Raw genomic sequence first — 26078 nt, forward strand, 5'->3', positions numbered from 1 at the left:
TCTTTTTTTTTTTTTTTTTTTTTTTTTTTTTTTTGAGATGGAATCTCGCTCTGTTGCCCAGGCTGGAGTGCAGTGGTGCAATCTTGGCAAACTGCAAGCTCCACCTTCCAGGTTCAAGCTATTCTCCTGCCTCAGCCTCCCAAGTAGCTGGGATGACAGGTACACGCCACCACGCTTGGCTAATTTTTTTGTATTTTTAGTAGAGACGAGGTTTCACCATGTTGGCTAGGCTGGTTTCGAACTCCTGACCTCAACTGATCCGTCTGCCTTGGCCTCCCAAAGTGCTGGGATTACAGGTGTGAGCCACCATACCCGGCCTCATTTTATTTTCATAGACAATTTTTATAACCATTTATTGAGATAATTAATGTATCATAAAAATCCATCCTTTGAAAGTGTAAAATTCAGTAGTTTCTAGTATACTCAGAGATTAATATATTAAACCATTATCTGGTTTTAGAACCTTTTCATCACCCCAGAAAGAATCCCCATACCCACTGGCAGTCATTCCACATTCTTTGTCTCCCAGCCCCTAGCAACTATTCAGCTATTTTTTGTCTCCATGATTTGCCTTTTCTGGACATTTCCTAAAAATGGGATCATTGGATGGGCACGGTGGCTCATGCTGTAATCCCAGCACTTTGGGAGGCCCAGGTGGGTGGATCACAAGGTCAGGAGTTCGAGACCAACCTGGTCAATATGGTGAAACCCCATCTCTACTAAAAATATAAAAATTAGCCAGGCGTGGTGGTGGGTGCCAGTAGTCCCAGATACTCAGGAGGCTGAGGCAGGAGAATCGCTTGAACCCGGGAGGCAGAGGTTGCAGTGAGTCGAGATCACGCCACTGCACTACAGTCTGGGTGACACAGCGAGACTCGGTCTCAAGAAAAAAAAAAATGGTATCATCATATATGTAGCCTTTATGTGTCTGGTTTCTTTCATTTAGTATAATGTTTTCAAGGTTCATTCTTGTATATATTGGCACTTTATTCCTTTTTATGACTGAATATTCCATTGTATAGCTATGTCACATATTTTGTTTATCCATTCATCATCTGATGGAGAGTTCTGTTGTTTCTGCCTTTTGGCTGTTATGAAAAATGCTGCTTGCACAGTTTCCTTAAAGGATATAAGAGACATGTTAACAGCTACTCTTGGGAAGTGTGAGAGGGAGACATACTGATTACCTTGTTGTACTAGGTGATTTTTTTTTTTTTTTAGCTAAGTGCGTATATTACTTTATAATTAAAATACCCAATCACTAATATTATGACGGGGTAAGTAATTGTACTTTTGGTTTTAGTTCCCTCATTTTAAGTAAAATTGGATGAAATGTTTGTTGAGGTCTTTTTTAGTTCTCAAATTTTGTTTGTGATGAAATGAGTGATAATGTTATAGGCGTTTTTTGTGTGTGTGTGTGTGTGAGACAGAGTTTCACTCTTATTGCCCAGGCTGAAATGCAATGGCACAAACTCGGCTCACCGCAACCTCTGCCTCCCGGGTTCAAGCGATTCTCTCCTGCCTCAGCCTCCCGAGCAGCTGGGATTACAGGCATACGCCACCACGCCTGGCTGCTTTTGTATTTTTAGTAGAGACAGGGTTTCTCCATATTGGTCAGGCTGGTCTTGAACTCCCAACCTCAGATGATCCACTCACCTCAGCCTCCCAAAGTGCCGGGATTACAGGCATGAGCCACTGTGCCCAGCTATTGGCATTTTTCTTCATGAATGAGAGTTGTATTCTTTGTATCTGCTGTGTAACTTGCAATTTGTTTTCATCATAGGACTGAGAGTGGTTGTCACAATGGAAGGGATCAGTAATTTCAAGACACCATGCAAATTATCAGAAAAAAAGAAATCTGGTAAGATAGCAGATGTAAGACTTTTTTTTACTATTACTATTGTTGTTTCGCTTAGAAATGTCCTAGTAATATTTAGTTTGATTCTTTATTATCGGTCACTTAGAAACTTTAGTGTAAATCCCCTTTATGATGTTAATATTAACAAATAAGACTTATTTTATAGGCTAGGGTTTGATCATATCTGGACTAATTTTATTGACAATCTAACAGGTTTGGAGGCTCTCCCTGCTCAATAATCAACTTAGCTTGACCCATTAAGGAACTGCTTTACCTTTCTCTCTCTCATCCATATATCGCTCTTGTGAGGGAAAGATATTTTCCAAGGACAAAGGACAATCTTTTCAACAAACACCTGGATATGCAAAAAATAAGCCTTGACCCTTAACTCCCATTATATAAAAAATAGCTAAAATTAAATTTCTAGAAAATAACATGAGAAAATATTCTGTTGTCCATTTCTAGTGACAGATTTTTCATATTGACCTTGTATCCCACAACCATCCTAAACTCACTTATTCCATTAGCTTTTTAATAGATTGCTTAGGATATTGTATATGGTTGGTCATTTGTCGATGAATAAAGACAGTTTTACTTTGTTTCCCAGTCTGTATGGCTTTGTTTCTTTTACTTTTTTTAATTGCACTGCCTTCAGTATGTTTTTGAATAGAAACGTTAGTGGATATACTTCCTTGTTCCCAGTGTATTATGTTAGATGTAGGTTTTTCACAAATGCCCTTTATTAGTTTGAGGAATTTTCTTCTATTTCTAGTTATTATCATGAGTGGGTATTGAACTTTGTAGAGCGCTTTTTCTGAATTTATTACATTTTCTTTTAAAATCTCTTAATGTGGTAAATTACGTTAATTTTCAAGTGTTAAACTGACCATTCAGGCTCTATATTCATAAGGGATATTGGACTGCAGTTGTCTTTTTGGGATATCTGTCTAGTTTTAGTATTAGGTTATTCTGTATTCATAAAGTAAGGTGAGAAATGTTTCTATTTTTTTAATAGAAATATCTTTTTGTTTAACTTTATGTGGAATTGTTCTTATTCCTCCTTAAACTGGTGGAATTCACTAGTAAAGCTATCTGGGCCTGGAGTTTTCTTAGTAGGAAGATTTTAACTGTGATTTCACAGTTAATAGATATAGGGCTATTCAAGTGATCTTTTATTTTCTTTGTGAATTTTGTTAGTGTTTTTCAAGGAATTTGTCCATCACTTCTAAATTGTCAAATGTACTGGTATAAAGTTATTCTTGATATACTTTTATTAACCTTCTAGTGTCCTTTTTTATATCTGGTACTAGTATTTTATATTTTCTTAATATTTTTCCTTAATCAGTATGACTTGCGGTTTATGTATCTTGGTGAATGTTGCATGCACTTGAAAAGGGCATTTTTTTCTACTCTTGTTGGGCACGGTGTTCTACAATGTCAATAGGTCAAGCTGATTGACCTGTTTGTGTTATTTTCTTCAGGTCTTCTATATCCCCACTGATATTCTGTGTACTTTTTATATTAATTACGAGAGAAGAGAGTTGAAGTTTCCAACTACAATGTGGATTTGTCGGCTTCCCTCACCCTCAATTTCTATCAGTTGTTGCTTCATGTATTTTGAAGGTTTGTGCTTTGTTATTAGGTACATACACATTTAGGATGGTTATTTCTTTACTTTTTTTTTTTTTGAGTTTCCCTTTGTCGCCCATACTGGAGTGCAACAGTGTGATCTCGGCTCACTGCAACCTCTACCTCCTGGGCTCAAGCGATTCTCGTGCCTTGGCCTCTGAAGTAGCTGGGATTACAGGCGTGCACCACCATGGCTGGCTAATTTTTGTATTTTCAGTAGAGACAGGTTTTCGCCATGTTGGGCGGGCTGGTCTCAAACTCCTGGCCCCAGCTGATCCACCCACCGTGGCCTCCCTTTCAAGTGCATGCAACGATCACCAAGATACATAAACCATAAATCAGATCCCAAAGTGTTGGGATTATCTTGTCTGGCCTAGGATGGTTATTCCTTTTGATGAAATAACTATTAAATAACTATTATGAAATACCCTTCTTAATCCTCAGTGGTACTCTTTGTTCTGAAGTCCACTTTATGTGGTAGTAATGGAGCCACTCCAGATTTATTTTGTATTTTAATGATGTTTTTCAACCCTTTACTCTTGCCCTATTTGTGTCTTTATATTTAAATTGAGTTTATTATACATGGCATGTCTTGAGTTGTTTTTATCCATTCTGACAACTTTAATTTCCTTTAATTTGACTGTTTTGCCATTAGCTACATGTGGCTATTTAAATTTGGGTACATATTAATTAGAATTAAATAAAATTACAAATTGAGTTCCTCAGTTGTATTAGCCACATTTTAAGTGCCCAGTAGCAACTGACTACCTTACTGGACAGCACAGATGTAGACATTTCTACATAGCAGCATGATGTATTGGACAGCTGTTTAGACCATTTATACTCAATGTAATTGTCTATTGTTGGATGTAAATCTGCTGTTTTGCTATTGTCCCATAGCTCATTGATGATTTTTTAAAATCTTTTTCTCTCTTTGCTTCATTTTTTGATAGTTTTTGTTGCTGTGTCTTAAGATTTAGTTATCCTTCTGCTCTAAGATGATGTAATTCTTATTCATTGTATTTTCATTCCTAAGCTTCTATTTTGTCTTTTCTTCCTTGTTATGCTCAGACTTTCCTTTATATCATTGAGCATATTTTTAATATTTGTCTTAAGGTTCTTATCTGCTAATTTTGCCATCCCTGTCATTTTTTTTTTTTTTTCTTTTTTTTTCTTGAGATAGAATCTTGCTCTGTCACCCAGGCTGGAGTACAATGGTGCGATCTCAGCTCACTGCAACCTCCACTTCCTGGGTTCAAGTGATTCTCCTGCCTCAGCCTCCCTAGTAGCTGGGATTACCAGAATGTGCTACCATGCCTAGCTAATTTTTGTATTTTTAGTAGAGACAGGGTTTTACCATGTTGACCAGGCTGGTCTTGAACTCCTGGCCTCAAGTGATCTGCCTGCCTCGGCCTCCCAAAGTGCTGGGATTACAGGCGTGAGCCACTACGCTTGGCCTCCTGTTATCTTATGGTATGTTTCTATCGATCTTTTTTTTTTTTTTTTTTTGAGATGTAATCTTACCCTGTGGCCCAGGCTGGAGTGCAATGGCACGATCTCGGCTCACTGCAACCTCTACCTCCCAGGTTCACGCCATTCTCCTGCCATAGCCTCCTGAGTAGCTGGGATTACAGGTGCCCGCCACCACTCCCGGCTAATTTTTTGCATGTTTGGTAGAGACGGGGTTTCTCTACTAAAGAGAAATGTTGGCCAGGCTGGTCTCGAACTCCTGACCTGGTGATCTGCCTGCCTTGGCCTCCCAAAGTGCTGGGATTACAGGCATGAGCCACCACGCTGGGCCTCTATTGATTTATTTTTCTCCTTGTATGGGTCATATTTTCTTGCTGCTTTCATGCCTGGTACTTTTTGATTGGGTGGTAGATATTCTGCATTGTCTAATACTGGATTTTGTTATTCCTTTAAAGAGGGTTTGATTTAGTTATGGTCTGAGGTTAAGTTACCTGTACATTAGCTTGTTCCTTTTGAGACTGGCTTTTAAGCTTTGTTATGAATGTTTATCTGGGGCTAAAATCTAGCTGTACTATCTAGTTGTGACCCTTTAGAGGACTTTACTATGTGTTACAGGGTTACCATCCTCTGGCTCATGGTGACATGAAGTGTTCCTAGACCTGTATGATCTCTGGTAATTGTTGAGCCAATTGCTTTCCTCTGGTGCTTTCCCAGCTTTGGGGCATCTACACATTGTTAAGTGTGGATAAGTACTTGGCCAAACACTCAAAGGGAGACTGTTCAGATCTTTGAAGTGCTCTCTTTGGAGCTCTCTTGAGTTCTCTGCTCCACAAATTCTAGCCACCTAGTCCTTTTTGACCTCTGATCTCTCTCTCAATGTGACAGGACTGCTGGATTATGTAACCTCTGTCCTGCAGTCTGGAAACTGCCTTCAAGCAGTAAGTTAGGGCAGTGATAGGGCTCATCTCATTTGTTTCTCTTCTCTCAGGGATCACAGCGCTGCTCTACCTATTGTCAAGTGTCTGAAAACAATTATATTTTGTCTAGTTTTCTAGTTCATGGCGAGATGGTAACTCTAGGAACAGTTAATTGTCGGGGGTAGTTAATTATTTTTCATGAGCAGAAGCAGAGCTCCATCTTTTCATCTTTTTTTTTTTTTTTTTTTTTTTTTTGAGACTGTGTCTTGCTCTGTCACCCAGGCTGGAATATAGTGGCATGAACATGGCTCACTGTACCCTTAACCTCCTGGGCTCAAGTGTTTCTCCCAAGTAGCTGAGACCACAGGTGTGTGCCATCATGCCAGGCTAATTAAAAAAAAAAATTTTTTTTGTAGAGATGGAGTCTCTTTATGTTGCCCAAGCTGGTCTCAAACTACTGGACTCAAGTGATCCTCCTGGCCTGGACTCCAAAAGTGTTGAGATTATAGGCATGAGCCACCATATCCAATCCCTTTATCTTTTAACAATGTTTTAAAAATGTGAAAACAGTTCGTAGGTTGTAGACCATACAAAAACAGGGCATTTCCCAACCTCTGCTTCAGAGTTACTCTAGGATGAAACTCTAAAAGTAGACTTGGTCAAAGGATACCCATTTAAAATTAGGATATATGTTGTCAAATTGCTCTCCAAAAAGACTGTGCCAATTAATACTCTTGGCAGTAGTATATTGAGAATGTTAAGAGGTTTTGTTTATTTTTTATTTTTATTTTTTATTAATTTTATTTTTTATTTCTCTGACATTTAGTATTATGTTCAACTCCAACTATAAATATCCCGGCCTCTCCGTTTATGCAGAAGCTTGGCTTTGGTACTGGGGTAAATGTTTACCTTATGAAAAGGTAAGTATAAGAGTTCAGATTAACCTTTTTACATGTAACTATAATTCTACTGTACTTGGAGACAAAAAAGTAGTATGAAAATTCCAGTATTTAGATTCGGTGTCTGTTCCTGATCCTGGCTGATGGCTGTATTCCAGTCCCTAGACCCTTTCATAACTTTGCCAGTAGCTCTGCCTCTGCTTTTCTCCTAGATTCCTCCTGATGCGTTATTAATGGGGAAGTCATTTACTTTTTAATTTTTCATTGGCTTCCATAAGAAGAGGAAGTGGCAAGGGAAAGGGTACCTTTGTGGTAAACCAGATTCTTCATGAGAAAACCTCAAAGAGGAAGCCAGTGTTGGGTGATGTCAGTAACTGCTGTCTCCTCTGCAGCATTGCCCTCCTAAGATATTCTCTTCTAAAAGAAGTAAAAGGTTTATAGCATTGTTATTAAGAAGGGTAAATACATGATTTTAAAGTAGGAATATTGTGTTAAAAGAAAAATGAAATAATTGAACAAGTATGGTGCCAATATAGCTGTCAACAAAGTGTTTTAAAAAATTTTTTTTTATTATTCATATATTTTTTTGAAACAGTCTCTGTTACCCAGGCTGGAGTGCAGTGGCACGACCTCCCAGGTTCAAGCGATTCTCCTGCCTCAGCCTCCTGAATAGCTGGGATTACAGGTGTGCACCATTACACCTAGCTAATTTTTGTGTTTTTAGTAGAGACAGGGTTTTGCCATGTTGGCCAGGCTGGTCTCGAACTCCTGGCCTCAAGCGATCTGCCCACCTTGGCCTCCCAAAATGCTGGGATTACAGGCGTGAGCCACCATGCCCAGCCCAAAATTACTTCTTTTAATCATTACTCTGTACCTAGTTTCATGTTTATTAAGTGGTAAAAAACTAAGTTAATATATATTCCTTAATGCATTCTTGAAATCAGTCTGACTAGTCCAACCCTCAGTATCTTAGCTTCATCCAGGTTTACATTGTTTCCAGATAGAAATGCTTTCTTTAATAAGAGGCTAATTAAGACTAATTTAGTAATTATATACAATGGGTATTCCTGAAGCATTTTTGCAGTTTAAACACTTTTTTTGTATGTTTGTGTGGTATTAATTTGTTTTTTAGTGTTAACTCCTATTTTGAAAGAAAAAATTCTCATAGATTTATGGCTAGTTTCATTTTTTTCCCCCTTTTAAAAAAACTTTTAAATGTAAAGTGTTTTAACAAAGTTACACTGTATGTGGTTTAGTCAAAAAGCTTCAAATAGCTGATCTTGAAGAACAGCAGTGCCTGCCTGACCCTACCACTCCTCATGATTCAGCCCTATCAACCTGGGATGTTTTTTATCCATAACCTGCAAATTTCCTGTGCTTCTCTGCTGAATTAGATCCTGTGTTTTTCTCTATCTTGTGTCTTAGTATTTCTTGATTTACATCCTGTTTTCATTTAGGATATCTTGTAGCTCCCCATGAATCAGTGCACAGAAGATATATTTTTTGAGAATTTGCATTTCCAAAAATGTTTTCATTTTACTCATACTCGAATGGCCCTTTTTGGTTTTTCTGGGTTACGATTTTCATTTGGAAACAATTTCCCTCCAGAATTTTGAGCATATTAGTCACTGACAGTTTTTTTTTTTAGCTTACACTGTTGTTGTTGACAATTATGAAGCCTTTTTGACTGCTGATTCTTCATATGTAATCCGTTTTATGTTATCTGTCCCTCCCACTGTCCTGGATCCTGGTATGATCTTCTGTGTGTTGCTAGCATTTTGAAATTTTACAATGACATTAGTGGATATGGGGCTCTTGGAATCTGAATAGTTCCTGTTCTTCAATTTTTGAGACATTATTTTAAAAATTACTTTGTTGATTTTCACTCCTGTTTTTCTCTGTTCTCCATCTGGAATCCTATTATTTCAATTTTGAACTTACTGATTTCTCATCTACCTCTTTTTTGCTTGGTTTTCTTATTTGCTATCTTCTCAGTTTTCTGAGATTTCCCCAGCTTTATCTTTCAACACTTCTACTGAGTTTTTATCTTGTTTTAAATTAATTGTCCTTTTTAGAAAAAAGCATCTTTAGTCTTTTGGAGTGCTAGAAATGTTCAGTATCTAGGTGTTGATAACACAGGTATATGCACATGTACCTGTTCATTGAGCACTTAGTATGCATATGGTGATTAATTATTACCCTGCTTCTGTATTACAGGTTCTCAACTGACAGTAAACCTCAGGCTGAAGACTTGTTTTATACCTTCCAAAGCTAGTCTACCATCTTTAGAAGCTGGGGATGGGGGATGGGCAGCTAGTGCAGAATTAAGGAGGGTATCTAGGAGTCCACCTGTTTTTTACCATTATTATTTAGAGACAGGGTCTCATTTTGTTGCCCAGGCTGGAGTGCAGTGGTGCCATCATAGCTCACTGCAGCCTCAAACTCCTTGGTTTGAGCAATCCTCCTTCCTCAGCCTCCCAAGTAGCTGGACTACAGGTGTGGGCCACCACATGTGGGTGTTAAAAGTTTTTTGTAGAGAAGGGGTCTCACTGTATTGCCTACGCTGGTCTCAAACTCCTGGTCTCAAGTCATCCTCCTGACTTGGCCTCCCAAAGTATTGTGATTACAGTTGTGTGCTGCCCCTTCCAGTCCTACTTGATGTTTAAATAACTTGCAAGCAGTTAATTGGGGCTAAGTCAGTTACTTTCATCTGCTTTCCAGCTTCTGAAATTTTGTTGCTGTTGTCTCCTCTGCTGTTATTTCCATTCTTGCTGGCTGGTATGTCTTAAAATATCCATTTGCTATTATTTTAGTGGGCTTGGAAAGGATAAAAACAATGTGTATGTTTAAGCTGCAATTTTAACCCAGAAGTCTGTATTTTTTTGTTAAATCAAGTTTGCATTCCTTGGTTAAATCCAACATAGTTTTGATGTAGTAGTATTTTTAAATAAACTGATGGATTGTTTGCTAATATTAAAGTTTGTTTCAATTTTATATCTAAGTGAGGTTGGCTTGTGGTTTTCCTTTTCTACTGTCCCTTTTATTTTTTGAAATTAAAGTTATATGAGACTCATAGTCCCTTTTCTGTTCCCTGTGGAAACAGTTTATGTAAGACTGAATGGTAAATTCTTTGAAAGCTTAGTAAACTCACCTGTAAAATCATCTACACTTTGTATTTCTAGTAGGAACATTTTAAACTGGTGATTAAATTTATTCATCAGTTTTCTTAGATTTCTCTAAGTCTTTGTCCATTTTGTCTTAAATGATTGCATAAAGCTTTTATTATTTACTTATATATTTTTTCTCTTGTATCTGTAGTTTTGTTTCCATTTTTATTTGTGATATTATCTTTACTTTTTCTTGTGTAATCTCATCAGAAACTTGCCTTTTTTTCTATTAGTCTTTTAATGAACCAGCTTTTGCATGGTCGAGTATTCAGATTTCATAAATCTATTCTTATTCTATAGATTAGAATATGTTATGGAAAAGATGAAGATTGACTTGTTTACTAAATTCTAAACTTTCAAGAGCTAAACTTTCAACCCTTAAAACTTGAAAATATATTTTCATAATAAAATGATATGCAGATGCTCATCATTATCCTCAAATGCTGCTGTTATCTAAAACTGGAGGTTTAAGAATAGTTTAGATCAACTTACGGATGATAGATGTGCATGAATTAAGAAATCTTGTGATCCTTTTAGTATAGGTTTTTTGATTAAACAAAAAAGGTTCTGCAGTCATAGAGCTATGCCTGTGAGAGAGTGCAAAGCTAAATAGATCTTTGGTTCAATCTCTTGTGTTCTTACCATTAAACTTTCTGTCTTAAACTTCTGAGGTTCTTTCAGTAGGTTTTGTGCTGTTATGCTGCATATACTTAAGTATTTTGTGATTTGCTGTACTCATAAATATCTACCACCTCAGGTAAATCTTTCCCTGACTTTATTTTACCTGTTTATTTAGGCCTTAAAACATTTATACCTTAGATATTTCTAAAATGGCTGAATCTTCCTAGAAAATAGAAAGTTTAAATTTTTCTCATTTGTATGTTCATCATTATCTCCTTAAGCACTTACCTTTGAGCATGTGGTAAAAGGTATAAGGTGAATTGGTCAGTGTGTAGTGGAGCAAGAACAGCATGCTGTTCTTTGGATGATGATATATGGGCAAAATGTTCTTGATTATCTCTTCTTTAAATTTCCTAATTTTTTTCTTTAGCATCCTATAACTCATCTCTGATACATATAATTAAAATATTTAATAAGTAGTAGTCCGACATGCTCAAATGGAAAAATTGGAAAGTAACAATTTTCAGGTTTAAAGTTTGTAACATTCCATCTTTACCCTTCAAGTTCTTTTTATCCTCTCCCTTCCACTATATAGATAGTAAGACTTGTCTATTAGACCTTATCTCCCAATTGAAATGGAAATGTAGCAGAGGTGTTCATAGTCCAAATATGTTAAATACTGTTTTTTAAAACAAATTTCTTTCAAGTTTTTTCCCAAAAATTTGGAAGTCATTTTAAAAAGTATTGTGGTTGTATTGTTTTCTATCCTTTTTAAATGAATTTTTTTCTTAGATCTCCAAGAGGTTTGTCTTATTCTCCTTGGGCTGTAAAAAAGATTAATCCTATATGTAATGATCATTATCGAAGTGTGTATCAAAAGAGACTAATGGATGAAGCTAAGATTTTGAAAAGCCTTCATCATCCAAACATTGTTGGTAAGTTTAAATTTGGTAGTAATGTCTGGTATAGTATTTTGTTTATTCAGAAAAAGGTTATATGCTCTCTTAACTGGTCTCACTAATAGAAATGAAGAGGATGGGACTGGATGTTTAATGGGAATCAAATTAATGTGATTGGTCTAAAATAAAAATTTGCATATAATATTTTTTGATGCCTAAGTATATATTTAAACTTCATGGAAATAGATAAAATTATGTTGCTAGTTCTATGAAGATTTTAGGAATATAAAATGATCTTCATTTAGATAATTTAAATCCATTTAGGTAATTTCTTGGATTTTGTTTTTCATTTTTAATACAAGTAGGGCTGGCGAAACCATTATATTTAGGGAAGCAAAGGAAAGTAAAAGTATTTTAATTTGTGGTAGTACTGGCAAACACTGAAGGCATTTTAAATGAGATCTATTGAATTAGTCTTGTATATAGTAGCTGTTTAATTGTATATTTGTGTTAGTCCAGATCCATGTTTTCAATCACATTACTATAAAGGACTTAAATATTATTGTTCTCTATATTAGTGAAGAAATGTCATGTTTTCTTTTAAGGTTATCGTGCTTTTACTGAAGCCAGTGATGGCAGTCTGTGTCTTGCTATGGAATATGGAGGTGAAAAGTCTTTAAATGACTTAATAGAAGAACGATATAAAGCCAGCCGAGATCCTTTTCCAGCAGCCATAATTTTAAAAGTTGCTTTGAATATGGCAAGAGGATTAAAGGTAACTATGCCATTATATTTTAAATGACTTCTGTTTTTGTTCATATTTTAAATGAACAAATAATCACTTCGCAGGACATCTTTGAATGTGGATGGATATTGTTACTTGTCAGTTCCAAAAAGGGGTTAGTGGAAAACAAAATAGAGGCTTACATTTCTGCTTCCAAATTACATTCATGTGTAGCTTAATATGTTCTGAGAAATGTGTCATTTGGCAGTTTCATCACTGTGTGATGCGGACATCATAGAGTATACTTACACATACCTAGATGGTAGAGCCAGTTACACACCTGAGCTATGTGGTATATATAGCCCAGTTCTCCTAGGCCGCAAACCTGTATAGAATGATACGCTACTGAATACTGTAGGCAACTGTAACACAGTGGTAAGTACTGTGTGACTAAACATATCAAAACATAGAAAAGGCAAAATCAAAATAAGATATTATAATCTTATGGGACCACCGTTGTATATGTTGTCCATCATCAACCAAAACATCCTTATACGTACATGTGTCCCTAGTCATTCATTGTCCCACATGGTCTCAACAATTTATGTATGCTTCACTGAAGATTCCAAAATTGTTTCTAAAAATTACTAGCCCCAAAATTGTGATATCTTTTGAAATCTGCAGTTGTATCTTCTGATACAACTTACCAAGTTAACTAATTAATAAGTAAACTTAGAAACTACAAGTATATATACATACTTATAAATAGTTAACTTGGCTGGGCGTGGTGGCTCACGCCTGTAATCCCAGCACTTTGGGAGGCCAAGGCGGGCAGATCACGAGGGCAGGAATTCGAGACCAGCCTGGCCAACACAGTGAAACCCCATCTGTACTAAAAATACAAAAACGAGCCGGGCGTGTTGGCGGGCGCCTGTAATCCCAGCTACTCCAGAGGCTGAGGCAGGAGAATCGCCTGAACTTGGGAGGCAGATGTTGCAGTGAGCTGAGATCACGTCACTGCACTCCAGCCTGGGCAACAAGAGCAAGACTCCATTAATAAAAAAAAAAANTAAATATATTACATTTTTCAAAACAGTATATATATATATATATATATATATATACTGTTTTGAAAAATGTAATATATTTAATTTGTATTGAGTTATCTATTTCTAAAGAAACTTTTAGACTTCTGGTCAGTATGGCAGACTGAGATAACATGGGATGTTCCCTTCTCTTGTTTCAAATAATCTGAAATGCTGGGCCGGGCACAGTGGCTCACACCTGTAATCCCAGCTCTTTGGGAGACTGAGGCGGGTGGATCACTTGAAGCCAGGAGTTCTAGACAGACCAGCCTGGTCAACATGGTGAAACCTTGTCTTTAATAAAATACAAAAATTAGCCGGGCATGGTGGCACCCACCTGTAGTCCCAGCTACTTGGGAGGCTGAGGCAGGAAAATCGCTTGAACTCGGGAGGTGGAGGTTGCAGTGAGCCAAGATCGTGCCACTGCACTCCAGCCTGGGCAACAGAGTGAGACTCTGTCTCAAAAAAAAAAAAAATAAGGTTGAAATGCTGGACAAATGTAAGCCTAGAGTTTAGGAAGGGAGTTCAAGTAGTTATATTTGGAGGTTATCACATTTTTTTATTATTTGTGTTTCTGCTCATATGTGTTAAATTTTTTACTATTTTAGTATCTGCACCAAGAAAAGAAACTGCTTCATGGAGACATAAAGTCTTCAAATGTTGTAATTAAAGGAGATTTTGAAACAATTAAAATCTGTGATGTAGGAGTCTCTCTACCACTGGATGAAAATATGACTGGTAAGTTGTACTCTTAAGTTTTAAAATTTTGTTTTAATATAGTGTTTACATTTTAAATATGTAAGTCCACATGGATCAAAATCAAAACTATTTTAAAAGTATATGGTAAAAAGTCCCCTTTTTTCTCTCTCCTAGTCAGCCTGCAGTCTTCTCCCTTGCCACATGTACAGTATAAATTACTGTATTATTATTAGTAGTAGTATTAGTATATATTTTAACTGGAGTTATCTTTGGGAAAGATTTGTAACTGGATTGGGATCTTTAAGCAGGAAAGCATCTTGGAATAGAAAGTAAAATTTAGTAAGGTTGTGTAAAGCGGTTTATTTAGCATCAGTAAAGTGACAAGATTTAGGAAACTGGTAGAAGAAACTGGAATGAAGCAGAAAAGAGGCATGCTAATGAAGGCTGGTCTTTGGCTCTTTGCCCTTTCTTCTTTATTGTATATACTACTGATCATTGACTTCGCAGGGAATTTAAGATATGTTCTTGGTGAGAAACAAGAGCCAGCCTCAAGAGAAAGCCTCTGCTTCCAACATATTATTTAGTAAATAATACTTAAATGTGTCTCTTTATATGAACAGAAGTTAAACGAATGGTTAATAAATGCTGTTTAAAACATATAACTACTTTGATATCAGAGCATAACTGATATCAAAACCTGACACATTGTGGGACATCCCATTGATCCTGATGTGATTATTATGAACTGCATGCCTGTATCAAAATATCTCATTAACACGTAAACATATACACCTGCTATGTACCCAGAAACATAAACTGACATTAAAAATTCATAGTCCAATACCCTTCACAAACATAGATATCAAAATCCTTAACAAAATATTAGCAAATTCAGTCTAATACTACATAAAGACACTACATCTTGACCAACTAGGACTTATTCCAGGAAGGAAAAGTTGTAACAATCAAGTATCAGTGTCCTCACTGTGCTGTATGTTAGGTCACCAGAACTTACTCATCCTGCCTAATGGAAGCTTCGTGCCCTTTGTTAACAATACTGTATACTTGAGATTTGCCGAGAGTAGATCTTGAATATTCTCACACACAAAAAGGAAAATGGTAACTATATGAGGTGATAGATATGTTAATTAGCTTGATCGTGGCCGTCAGGTCACAGTGTTTACGTATATCAAACATCAAGTTGTATACCTTAAACATATAATTTTTGTCAATTATACCTCAAAGCTGGGAGGGGGGAGTCAATATAATTCATATTAACAGATTTTTTTATTATAAGTTCTAGGGTACATGTGCACAATGTGCAGGTTACATAAGTATACATGTGCCCTGTTGGTTTGCTACACCCATTAACTTGTCATTTACATTAGGTATTTCTCCCAATGCTATCCCTCCCCCTGCCCCCCACCCACGACAGGCCCTAGGGTGTGATGTTGCCTGCCCTGTGTCCAAGTGTTCTCATTGTTCAGTTCCCACCTGAGTGAGAACCTGCTGTGTTTGGTTTTCTGTCCTTCTAATAGTTTGCTGAGAATGATGGTTTCCAGCTGCATCCATGTCCCTGCAAAGGACATGAACTCATCCTTTTTTTATGGCTGCATAGTATTCTATGGTGTATATGTGCCACATTTTCTTAATCCAGTCTATCATTGATGGACATTTGGGTTGGTTCCAAGTCTTTGCTATTGTGAATAGTGCCACAATAAACAGCATGATTTATAATCCTTTGGATATATACCCAGTAATGGGATTGCTGGGTCAAATGGTATTTCTAGTTCTAGATCCTTGAGGGATCGCCACACTGTCTTACACAATGGTTGAACTAGTTTACACTCCCACCAACAGTGTAAAAACGTTCCTATTTCTCCACATCTTCTCCAGCATCTGTTGTTTCCTGACTTTTTAATGATTGCCATTCTAACTGGTGTGAGATGGTATCTCATTGTGGTTTTGATTTGCATTTCTTTGATGGCCAGTGATGAGCATTTTTTCATGTGTCTGTTGGCTGCATAAATGTCTTCTTTTGAGAAGTGTCTGTTCATGTCCTTTGCCTTTTTGATGGTTTTTTTCTTGTAAATTTGTTTCTTTGTAGATTCCAGATATTAGCCCTTTGTCAGATGCATAGATTGCAAAAACGTTCTCCCATTCTGTAGGCTGCCTGTTCACTTTGATGGTAGTTTCTTTTGCTGTACAGAAGCTCTTTAATTAGATCCCATTTGCCTATTTTGGCTTTTGTTGCCATTGCTTTTGGTGTTTTAGTCATGAAGTCCTTGCCCATGCCTATGTCCTGAATAGTATTGCCTAGGTTTTCTTCTAGGGTTTTTATGGTTTTAGGTCTAACATTTAAGTCTTTAATCAAATATGAAAACTACATATCATCTCAATAGATGCAGAAAAAGTGTTTGCAAAACCCAACATCCATTTTTGATTTAAAAAAAGATTAACCTCTCAGCTAACTAGAAATTTCGAAGAGAGCTTAGCTTGAGAAAGGCTGTCTACAAGAAAAAACTGCAGGTGTCATACTGAAGTAGGGAACAAGGCCAGGATGCCTGCTCTTGCCAGTGTTATTTAACAGTCCTATAGCCCTAGCCACTAAAATAAGGCAAGAAAATGGAGAAGGCAAAATTGGAAAAGAAACAAACTGTCCTTGTTTCTAGTTGATATGTTGTTTAGGTAGAAAATCCCAAGGAATCTATAAAACAGCTATAGTAAAGTTAGTGATTACATTTCTGTGTATTAGCAATAATTGAAAATGGAATTGTTGGCCGGGCACGGTGGCTCAAGCCTGTAATCCCAGCACTTTGGGAGGCCGAGATGGGCGGATCACGAGGTCAGGAGATCAAGACCATCCTGGCTAACACGGTGAAAACCCGTCTCTACTAAAACTACAAAAAACTAGCCGGGCGAGGTGGCGGCGCCTGTAGTCCCAGCTACTCGGGAGGCTGAGGCAGGAGAATGGCGTGAACCCGGGAGGCAGAGCTTGCAGTGAGCTGAGATCGGCCACTGCACTCCAGCCTGGGTGACAGAGCGAGACTCCGTCTCAAAAAAAAAAAAAGAAAAGAAAATGGAATTGTTTAAAATCTATTTACAAGTACCAAAACCCAAAATATTTCAGAATAAATCTAACCAAAAAAGTCTAAGTCCTCTGTAATGAATATTATAAAGTATCACTGAGAAAATTCAGTAAGATATAACTAAGTGGAGAAATATATGACTGTGGTTTGGAAGACTCAATACTATTAAGATATTAATGCTTACCAAATTGATCTAGAGAGAGTTCAATTCTAATGAGAATTCTAGCTGGCTTTTTCATTGAAATTGACAAGTTGACTAAAATTTAAATGGAAATGTGAGTGGACCTATTTTTCTTGGGCTTTAAAAAAGAGCCAGTGTGTGATTTCTCCCTTTCCCTTTTCCTTGACATAGCAATCATGGAAGCATAGAAATGGTACTTCTCTCAGCCTAATATTGTTCACAAACTGAAGAAATTCGGGTCTAGAAGTGATCTGCTCAAGGTCACGCAGCTTGTACATGTCTTTGAACCAACCCAAGCAAGGCAGTCTGGCTCCAGAGTCTGTCATCTCAACATCCACATTCTATATTCCTACTAATTTCTAAGAGAATTGCTGTTTCTCTACATACCTGCCAACTGACCAGCTTCTGGAATATTTACCAACCTGAAAGGTAGAAAGTAATCCTTATTGAGGTTGAGTGTATTTTCACATTTACTGGTTATACTGATTAACCTGTGAACTACTTGTTCAAATCATTTGCCCATTTCCCTCTGGGTTGCTTGCCTTTTTGTGATTTGTAGCGCCTGCCTTCATAACCATCTTGCTTGTTTCAGTGACTGACCCTGAGGCTTGTTACATTGGCACAGAGCCATGGAAACCCAAAGAAGCTTTGGAGGAGAATGGTGTTATTACTGACAAGGCAGACATATTTGCCTTTGGTCTTACTCTGTGGGAAATGATGACTTTATCGATTCCACACGTTAATCTTTCAAATGATGATGATGATGATGATGATGATGATGAAGGTATGAATACAATTTCTAACATAAATCCGTCTCTTCATTCACACTAAAGATTAGTTTATATAATTTTTATCTTTCTGTTGAAACTTAAAATAGCAAGTTATCAGATCTTTAGTTGTGTAATTTCTAAGATATGTGTTAGTACTGATGACTGATTTGGTACCACCAAGGTTTAATCTCACAAAATGAGACATAGATTGAGAATAGGGGGAAAAATTGAGGCTATCCAGAGAAGCAAAAAATTGCCTTAAAAACTCTCCTTACCTGAGAAAATGACTGGAAAGCTATCATAGGAAGGGTGGTAGTAGGGGTCGATAACCTATAAATCCAAGACTAAAGCGAATCTACTTGATAGCAGGACAATTGAAGACATTTCCATTCTGTCCATGGCAGAATGGAAAGCATACTGGACCGTAAATTCTTGTTTCAGGAGAAGGGTGAGCTATTAAACTTTTCCATGACATACAGTGATTTTATTTGTTTCAATCTCTAACTCCTCTCCTACACTCCTTCAGATACCACACTCTCTTGACTGCAAGCTGATTTCTGCATGATGAAGCATACTATGCAGCCCTGGGACATCAGGCCCCCTATTAATATGGACCAGAAACTGCAATGGAATCATGCACCAGAAACGTCAATTGACGCGCTCTTTTCTGTATGCAACTACTGAACACCCTCAAGACTCGTCCTTCTGCTCGCACATTGTTGAAGCTTGGAAACCAGATGTCTACTGCTCACCTCAGCTCGAAGCTGTGACTTGCGCTAATACACTTATTCCACAACATATAGTTACTAACGCTACTCTACTTAGACCTCTAACAATCGTGCGCACTATTCTGAGGAGCCATAGTTTCCTTGTTAACCATGCGGGATAGACTATTTCCACCGCCCAACCTAATGAACATATGCTTATGTGGTACGTAAGCACCCTTGGAATTCGTACTCGGGTTTTCTGCTAACAGTCATTCAGAAACTAAGCTACATAACAGTACCTTGATACTGCTCATGGTAAGCTTCAAAACATTAGCATGTAAAACGCTGTAAACTGTGTCTAACATTAATTTAACGACCATTACTTTTATTAATGATCTTGCTTATTCTCTATTTTAATGGATCTACTGAAATTAGCACTTTGTACAGTACAAAATAAAGTCTACATTTGTTTAAAACACTGAACGTTTTGCTGATGTGTTTATCAAATGATAACTGGAAGCTGAGAACATGCCTCAAAAAGAATAGCTCCTTGGATACTTCAGACTCTGGTTACAGCTTATCTTGAGCTCTTGGATCTCCTCAGATCTTTTTTGCTTTAATTTATTAAACGTATTTTCCATACTGAGTTTAAAATTTATTAATTTGTACCTTAAGCATTTCCCAGCTGTGTAAAAGCAATAAAACTCAAATAGAATGATATAGACTAAAGGACACTTTGGGCACCATAAGGTGTCTCAGCATTATTTTATACTTCATTGATTTGAGTGTTGTCATTAAACTTGAGTGAATAATGTGAGTAGGTTTCTTTCCCTCTCTTGGCCTTATTTTGCTAATCTGTAAAGTGTTTTGGATCAGTAGTTTCTGTGAGCCACAGTCCCCTAGGAATTTTCTAAATTACTGAATTGCCAATGTAGGTGGTATACCTAGATTTGGGTGTAGACAGAATTTTAAAATTACCGACACAGGGGTTCTTAGAAACATTAGGAACAACTGCACTCTGAACTTTAAAAATGCCTAGGAATCACTGAAGGCCTTTTGGTATAAGATTGTACCAAGCAATAGGACACAGATTAGTTTGCATATATTCCATCAAAATATTAATGTGACAAGTAAACTGGAAGTTGTCTTAATCTGTAGAAAAACAAATGTATAATTTTGCATCCTGATATTCAATAGGGTCTCTTATCCTCACTCTGACATGTGTCACTCTTCTTTGCCAAGCCAACAGAGCAGCTTCTCCAGGCCATTCTTTTCCTAGCAGTAATAGCAGTTCCTGCTTATAAGACAAAACAGGAACTGGATCTTTCTTGAATTGGCTCTTTAACACATAAGCCATTGCTTTTGAGAAATTTGTTTCTAGTTCCTACAGCTGGGGTATCTAACTGGAATAAAGTAATACCAAGGACAAGGCCAGCAAATTCACAGCCCTTGTCTATGGTAGACATTATAAAATACTCCCAGCATGCACTGCCCCTTGAGTCTGGTGAGGTCCTAGAAATCCTCAACACAAGATTGCAGATAATCTGCTACCAACTGGGAGAAATTTTGTAGTCTTTTCTAGAACTTGCTCTTTAAATCTCACATGTTATCTTTTTGGACATTTGTCTCATTCTCAAAAGAGCAACATGTGACTTGGCTGGCTAAGAGTTTTTTTTTTTTTTGAGACAGGGTCTTGCTCTGTCAGGCTGGAGTACAGTAAGGCAATCATGGCTCACTGCAGTCTTGACCTCCCAGGTTCAAGTGACCCTCGCACCTCTGCCTCCCACCCTGAGTAGCTGGGACCACAGATGTATGCCACCATACCTGGCTAATTTTTTTTTTTGTAATTTTTGTAGAGACACGGTCTCACCAAGTTTCTCAGGCTGGTCTGGAACTCTCCTGAGCAACCCTCCGTCTAGGCCTCTCAAACTGCTGGGATTACAGGCGTGAGCCACTGTGCCCAGTACTACCTTTACACTGAATTAATTAGTAAATCAAAATAAACTTCTCTCAAGTGGCTTTCTCACCTCCCAGAAAATCTTTCCCTTTAGAATCTGTAGAAGGCCTCCAGGAGCTTGTTATGCCTCCATAAAAGGAGATAATCAGCAGCTGCTTGAGAAATGTTGAAGATCATTCTTTCATGTCTCCTGGTACCTATTTAATCTTTTATAATCTGTTGATTAGAATAAAAATTAGGATTTTAAATGAAACAAATGCTACACATAAAAACTATATATAAAAAATGCTGTATATATCAGCTAAGAATTTAGGAAAAACAAAACAAGCCTCCCATCTTAGGTTACTATAACAAAAATACCATAAACGAGGTGCCTCGAACCACAGAAATTTCTCATAGTTCTGGAGACTAGGAAGTCCAAGATCAAGATGGTATCTGGTGAGGGCATCCTCATAGAAGGCACCTTCTGGCTGTGTCCTTACACGGTCAATGGAGCAAGGGAGCTCCCCCACCCTCTTTTATAAGGCCATTAATCCCTAAGGGTTCCTTCCACCATCATGACCCATTCACCTTCCTAAGGCACTACTTACGATGGTATTATATCATCTTGGGAGTTAGGGTTTCAACATACGATTTTTGGTGAAATACATTCAGACCACAGTACCTCCCTTCCAATGAGGGGAAAAAAATTAAAACATAAGAAACAGAAAACAAATCTATGATAGATAGGATTAACAATGCCAGTCTTTAAAAATACTAACAAAATTGATAAACCCCTAGGCAAAACTAATCTATGGAGAAAAAAAGACATGTCATGAGTGAAAAAACTTTACTACAGATCCTACAGATACCCAATCTTATTCATGAACACATGAAAAGTCCAAAAAAAAAAAAAAAAAAATTAGTTAACTGAAGCCAGTAACATAAAAAAGACATCAAGACCAAATTGGGTTTGGTTTATTTAGTTCAGGAAAGCTAGATTGCTTTAACATTCAAAGAACAATGTAACTGCCATATTAACAATGAAGAAAAAATCATCTCCAAAGATAGAAGAAAGACTTTTTATAAAATCTGAGTATCTGTTCAAGATGTTTGAGAGCCTCCTAGAAAACTAGAAATAGACAGAAGAACTTCCTTAATATTAGAAATTTATCTACAAAGAAACTATAGTAAACCTTATATTTAATAGTAAAATGTTGAAAACTTTACCTATATCAGCAATGAAACAAATATGTCCCCTACTATTGCTTTTATTCAACACTGTACTAGACTGGCGATGTTAGAAATGCAATATTTTAAGAACAAAAAATGAAAGCTGTAAGATTCTAAAAGAAATAAAACTCATTCATAGACATTATGTAGATAAAAATAAATTAGAATTAAACAAGTTTAGAAAGATTGCTGAATACAAAGTCAAAACAGAAAACTTGTATTTTATGTATCAGCAAACAAGATGTAACTTAAAACACTTTTCCCAATGGCTTAAAAAAAAAGTATCAGCTGGGCACACTGGCTCACGCCTATAATCCCAGCACTTTGGGAGGCCGAAGTGGGTGGATTACTGGAGGTCAGGAGTTCAAGACCAGCCTGGCCAACATGGTGAAACCCTATCTCTACTAAAAATACAAAATTAGCTGGGCGTGGTGGCATGCACCTATAATCCCAGCTACTGGAGGCTGAGGCAGGACAATCGCTTGAACCCAGGAGGCGGAGGTTGCAATGAACTGAGATCACACCATTTGCACTCCAGCCTGGGCAAAAAGAGCAAAACTCCGTCTAAAAAAAAAAAAACTATCAAATAATCAATCCTCCTAAATTGATCTATATATCTAACACAATTCCAATAAAATCCCAACAGGCTTTTTTGTTGTTGGTAGCTTTTTGTGGAATAAATTGATTCTAAAATGTATATGGAAATGCAAAGACCAACAACAGACAAACTATTCCTGAAGAAAAAACGGTGGGACCATGTACTAATACTATAGCAAACATTAATATTATAATTAACAGTCTGGTATTGGCATAAATATAACCTATATAAGATTAGTAAGAATAAACAGGCAGAAATAGACATACACATATATGGGCACAATTTATGACAAAGACCGCCAGGAGGATGCCTGAAACCATGGACAGTACTGAACCTGATTGCCCTCAATTGGAATATGTGTCTGTGTGTCTTCTGCTGACAAATCTGATGCCTTTTCCATCTTAATTGAGCACTTATCACCCACTGTGGCTACTCTGAATGAATGGTGGGTAAGTTAAAACTTATGCATTCCTTCTAGAAATTTCCATGTAATATTTTTGGTAACAAACTGTGGGAAGCGAAATTGCAGGTAAGGGGGGATTGCTGTACAAGGTGATCTAGGCTCATCTTGTACGTTCATTGCCCTATCCCTAGAATGAGCCATTTCTCCCAAGAGCCCCAGGTCCTTTTGTGGAGGAAGGTATTAGTAAGCAAGATCTGGCTGGGTGCAGTGGCTCACACCTATAATCCAGCACTTTGGTAGGCTGAAGTGGGAGGATCACTTGAGCTCAGGAGCTCAAGGGCCTCAGGAGCTTAAGGACTGGCTAGGCACATTGGTGAAACTCTGTCTCTACTAAAAATATAATACAAAAATTAAACAGGCGTGGTGACACGCACCTGTAGTCCCAGTTACTTAGGGAGCTCAGGCGGGAAGATCACTTGAACCTGGGAGGTCGAGGCTGCAGTGAGCCATGTTTGTACCACTGCACTTCAGCCCAGGGTGGGAAAAAAAGAAAGAAACCAACCAAGATTTGGGTGGTAGGTGTGCTCATTGCCACTGGGGTATCACTGCTTTGAGACCTTGTCAGTGCACTTGCTTCTTGTATGTGTTACACTTAAAAATAAAACAAAGAAACACCCAACGAAGCCAAGAGTATCAACAGCAAATCATGCTAAATATTTAAAATAGAAATAGTTCTTGAAATACAACATAGCTAAGACAAACTGAATTGAAGCAAGATGCAAAATAACTGCATATGTATTTAGTTTATCTAAAGTAATAGGCACTAAAAGCAGGATTATGGGAAGCCTTTTGGTCATCTCTATGTATTATCTGAATTTTATGTAACATACAATTTTCATAATAAAATATAATCAAAATCAGATTTAGTTGTATAAAATATTAAAGAATTTTAATTGATTCATCACAAAAGTATTAAACAATGTTAATTAAAAATTTTAAATAAAATAAAAGAAACAAGTGCAGAAAATAGCATTAAAATGTTTGCATAATTATATACATTTTAATACTTCCACAATCTTTTGGGAACCCAGGCTTTTAAGTTTTGGAAACATGTTAACTCACAGGCAAATAAACTGAATGCAGATGAATAGTTTCTACATATAATTATAATCTGGAAAACGACTTGCCTATAATCTTACTGCCAGTTAGCAGTTGAATGATTTTTTAGAATCAAAATAATTTGAACAATGTTTTGCTTTTTAAAGTATCCAAGAATTACACTAGAAAAATGTGTGAACATTTAAGTGTATTTACACAGTTCCATGGTCTCTGATCCACCAGCCTATGTATATTTACTAACCTTGGTTCTATTACCATACATTTTGTAAAGACTTTTGCCAGGTATCTCAGAACAAGTAAGGTGCATTTTAAACAAGCAAAAAATTGGAAAATGAAACATCTAATCCAACTAGGCATTTTGTTAATGACATCAATTGTCAGTAACAGGTTCCTAAAGTAGTATTACCAATATTTCCATATAACAAAAATTAGCTAAATGATAATAGTGCAATTACCAAGTATAATTTTAATTAAATCTGATGACAGGTAAACATTTAATTTTATTTTCAAAAAGATTAAACATTAAGCTATTGAATTCTGCTCTACAGAAATGCATATGGGATAATCTTATTCCTTACCATCTTGTTACAAATAAGAAATTCTAAACATTTTCTAAAGATATTCAAACTGAGTTACAACAGATGAGTGCCTATCAAGTGAAGACTTTGTATAGAGAAGTCAGGAATTAGGCTGGGCACAGTGGCTATGACTGTAATCCCAGCACTTTGGGAGGATCGCTTGAACCCAAAAGTTCCACAGAAGCCTGGGCAACATAGTGAGACCCATGCCTCAACTTAAAAAAAAAAAAAAAAAAATTCAGGAATTCCCTTTACAAATTGGGCATAGAAATTACTTGCCCAAGTTTAAATTTGCCTCTTTGCTTCTGATGTGGCATTAGATAATCCTGGTCCAAGAGTGTGCTTTATAAAAGACCAGGTCACATTTCCAGAGAAAAACCACTTTGTCAATACTCTTACATAAGAGTCAGGTAATTTTCCAGTTATAGTAACAAAGTTTCATAATTAAAAATTCAGAGTGCTAATCAGTGAATCACTCTAAGATTTTTCCTTTCTTTGAATCCCCAGATAATTTTCAACAAATTTATTCCTGACTTTTCAACTCATAAGGAACAAAACTGTGATGTGTGTGTGTGTGTGTGTGTGTGTGTGTGTGTGTGTGTATGAGTGAGAGTGTTGGTTTTTTTTATTTTGATATTTATTAAATAGTCTCTATTTTATAATAAGGAGCCCTCTCAACTTATCCAGATAGTAACTCCTTTATAACTGAAATCAACTTTAACTATTAAAATTATATACAAGGAAATTAGGAGTGTTGCAGTACTTGGTTGCAAATAACTTGCCATCTGGTGTTGGGTCAGAAAATGCTATTTCATCAGTGCTGAGAAAACAGCCAAACATGAAGCAATTCCTAAAAGAGAAGAAAAGATGATTTAATAATGGAAGCAACTTAACATTCTAATTAACATGAGCATAACTTAAGTAAATGTTCTTGACTTAAATCAACCTTATTTTTAGTAAGTGAAAAAATGCCTTGTATTTTAAAGAAGTCTAATGATACCATTTCACAGATGAGAAAACTAAGGTCCAGAAAAAATTCTGCTGAGGGGCAAAGGGAACCATCCACCTAACTCTAGTATATCCATGGTATAGAGCAACTAATATAAGATCATACTGCTAGGCCAGGTGCAGTGGCTCACGCCTGTAATCCCAGCACTTTGGGAGGCTGAGGCGGGCGGATCACGAGGTCAGGAGATTGAGACTATCCTGGCTAACACAGTGAAACCCCATCTCTACTAAAAATACAAAAATTAGCCGGGCATGGTGGCGCATGTCAGCTACTTGGGAAGCTGAGGCAGGAGAATCACTTGAACCCAGGAGACGGAAGCTGCAGTGAGCCCAGACTGTGCCACTGCACTACAGCCTGGTTAACAGAGTGAGACTCCAACTCAACCAAAAAAGAACACATCATATTGCTAATTAAAAGCAAGATAATTAGAACAAACAAAAAAAATCACCAATTTTAAGCAGTAACCATATATACATATATATATATA

The 26078-nt window shown here is 36.9% G+C and overlaps 2 protein-coding genes across 4 annotated transcripts in view; one reads left to right on the top strand and one right to left on the bottom strand.

Annotated features, from left to right (window-relative positions):
• The window catches only part of PBK (PDZ binding kinase), a 31640-nt gene that overhangs the window by 3320 nt on the left and 2242 nt on the right, over positions 1-26078 (top strand). For both annotated transcript variants that reach the window (XM_017885059.1, XM_017885068.1), the window contains exons 2-7: positions 1784-1861; positions 6701-6794; positions 11354-11496; positions 12066-12235; positions 13878-14007; positions 17831-18022. In XM_017885059.1, the coding sequence (XP_017740548.1) occupies positions 1804-1861; positions 6701-6794; positions 11354-11496; positions 12066-12235; positions 13878-14007; positions 17831-18022 (787 nt within the window). In that variant the 5' untranslated portion in view covers positions 1784-1803. The remainder of the gene's footprint in view (positions 1-1783; positions 1862-6700; positions 6795-11353; positions 11497-12065; positions 12236-13877; positions 14008-17830; positions 18023-26078) is intronic.
• ESCO2 (establishment of sister chromatid cohesion N-acetyltransferase 2) overlaps positions 23808-26078 on the bottom strand; it is a 29875-nt gene continuing 27604 nt past the window's right edge. For both annotated transcript variants that reach the window (XM_017885047.1, XM_017885037.1), the window contains exon 11: positions 23808-25432. In XM_017885047.1, the coding sequence (XP_017740536.1) occupies positions 25300-25432 (133 nt within the window). In that variant the 3' untranslated portion in view covers positions 23808-25299. The remainder of the gene's footprint in view (positions 25433-26078) is intronic.

Source organism: Rhinopithecus bieti, unplaced genomic scaffold (genome assembly GCF_001698545.2).
Source record: "Rhinopithecus bieti isolate Rb0 unplaced genomic scaffold, ASM169854v2 scaffold_315, whole genome shotgun sequence".
Classification (NCBI taxonomy): domain Eukaryota; kingdom Metazoa; phylum Chordata; class Mammalia; order Primates; family Cercopithecidae; genus Rhinopithecus; species Rhinopithecus bieti.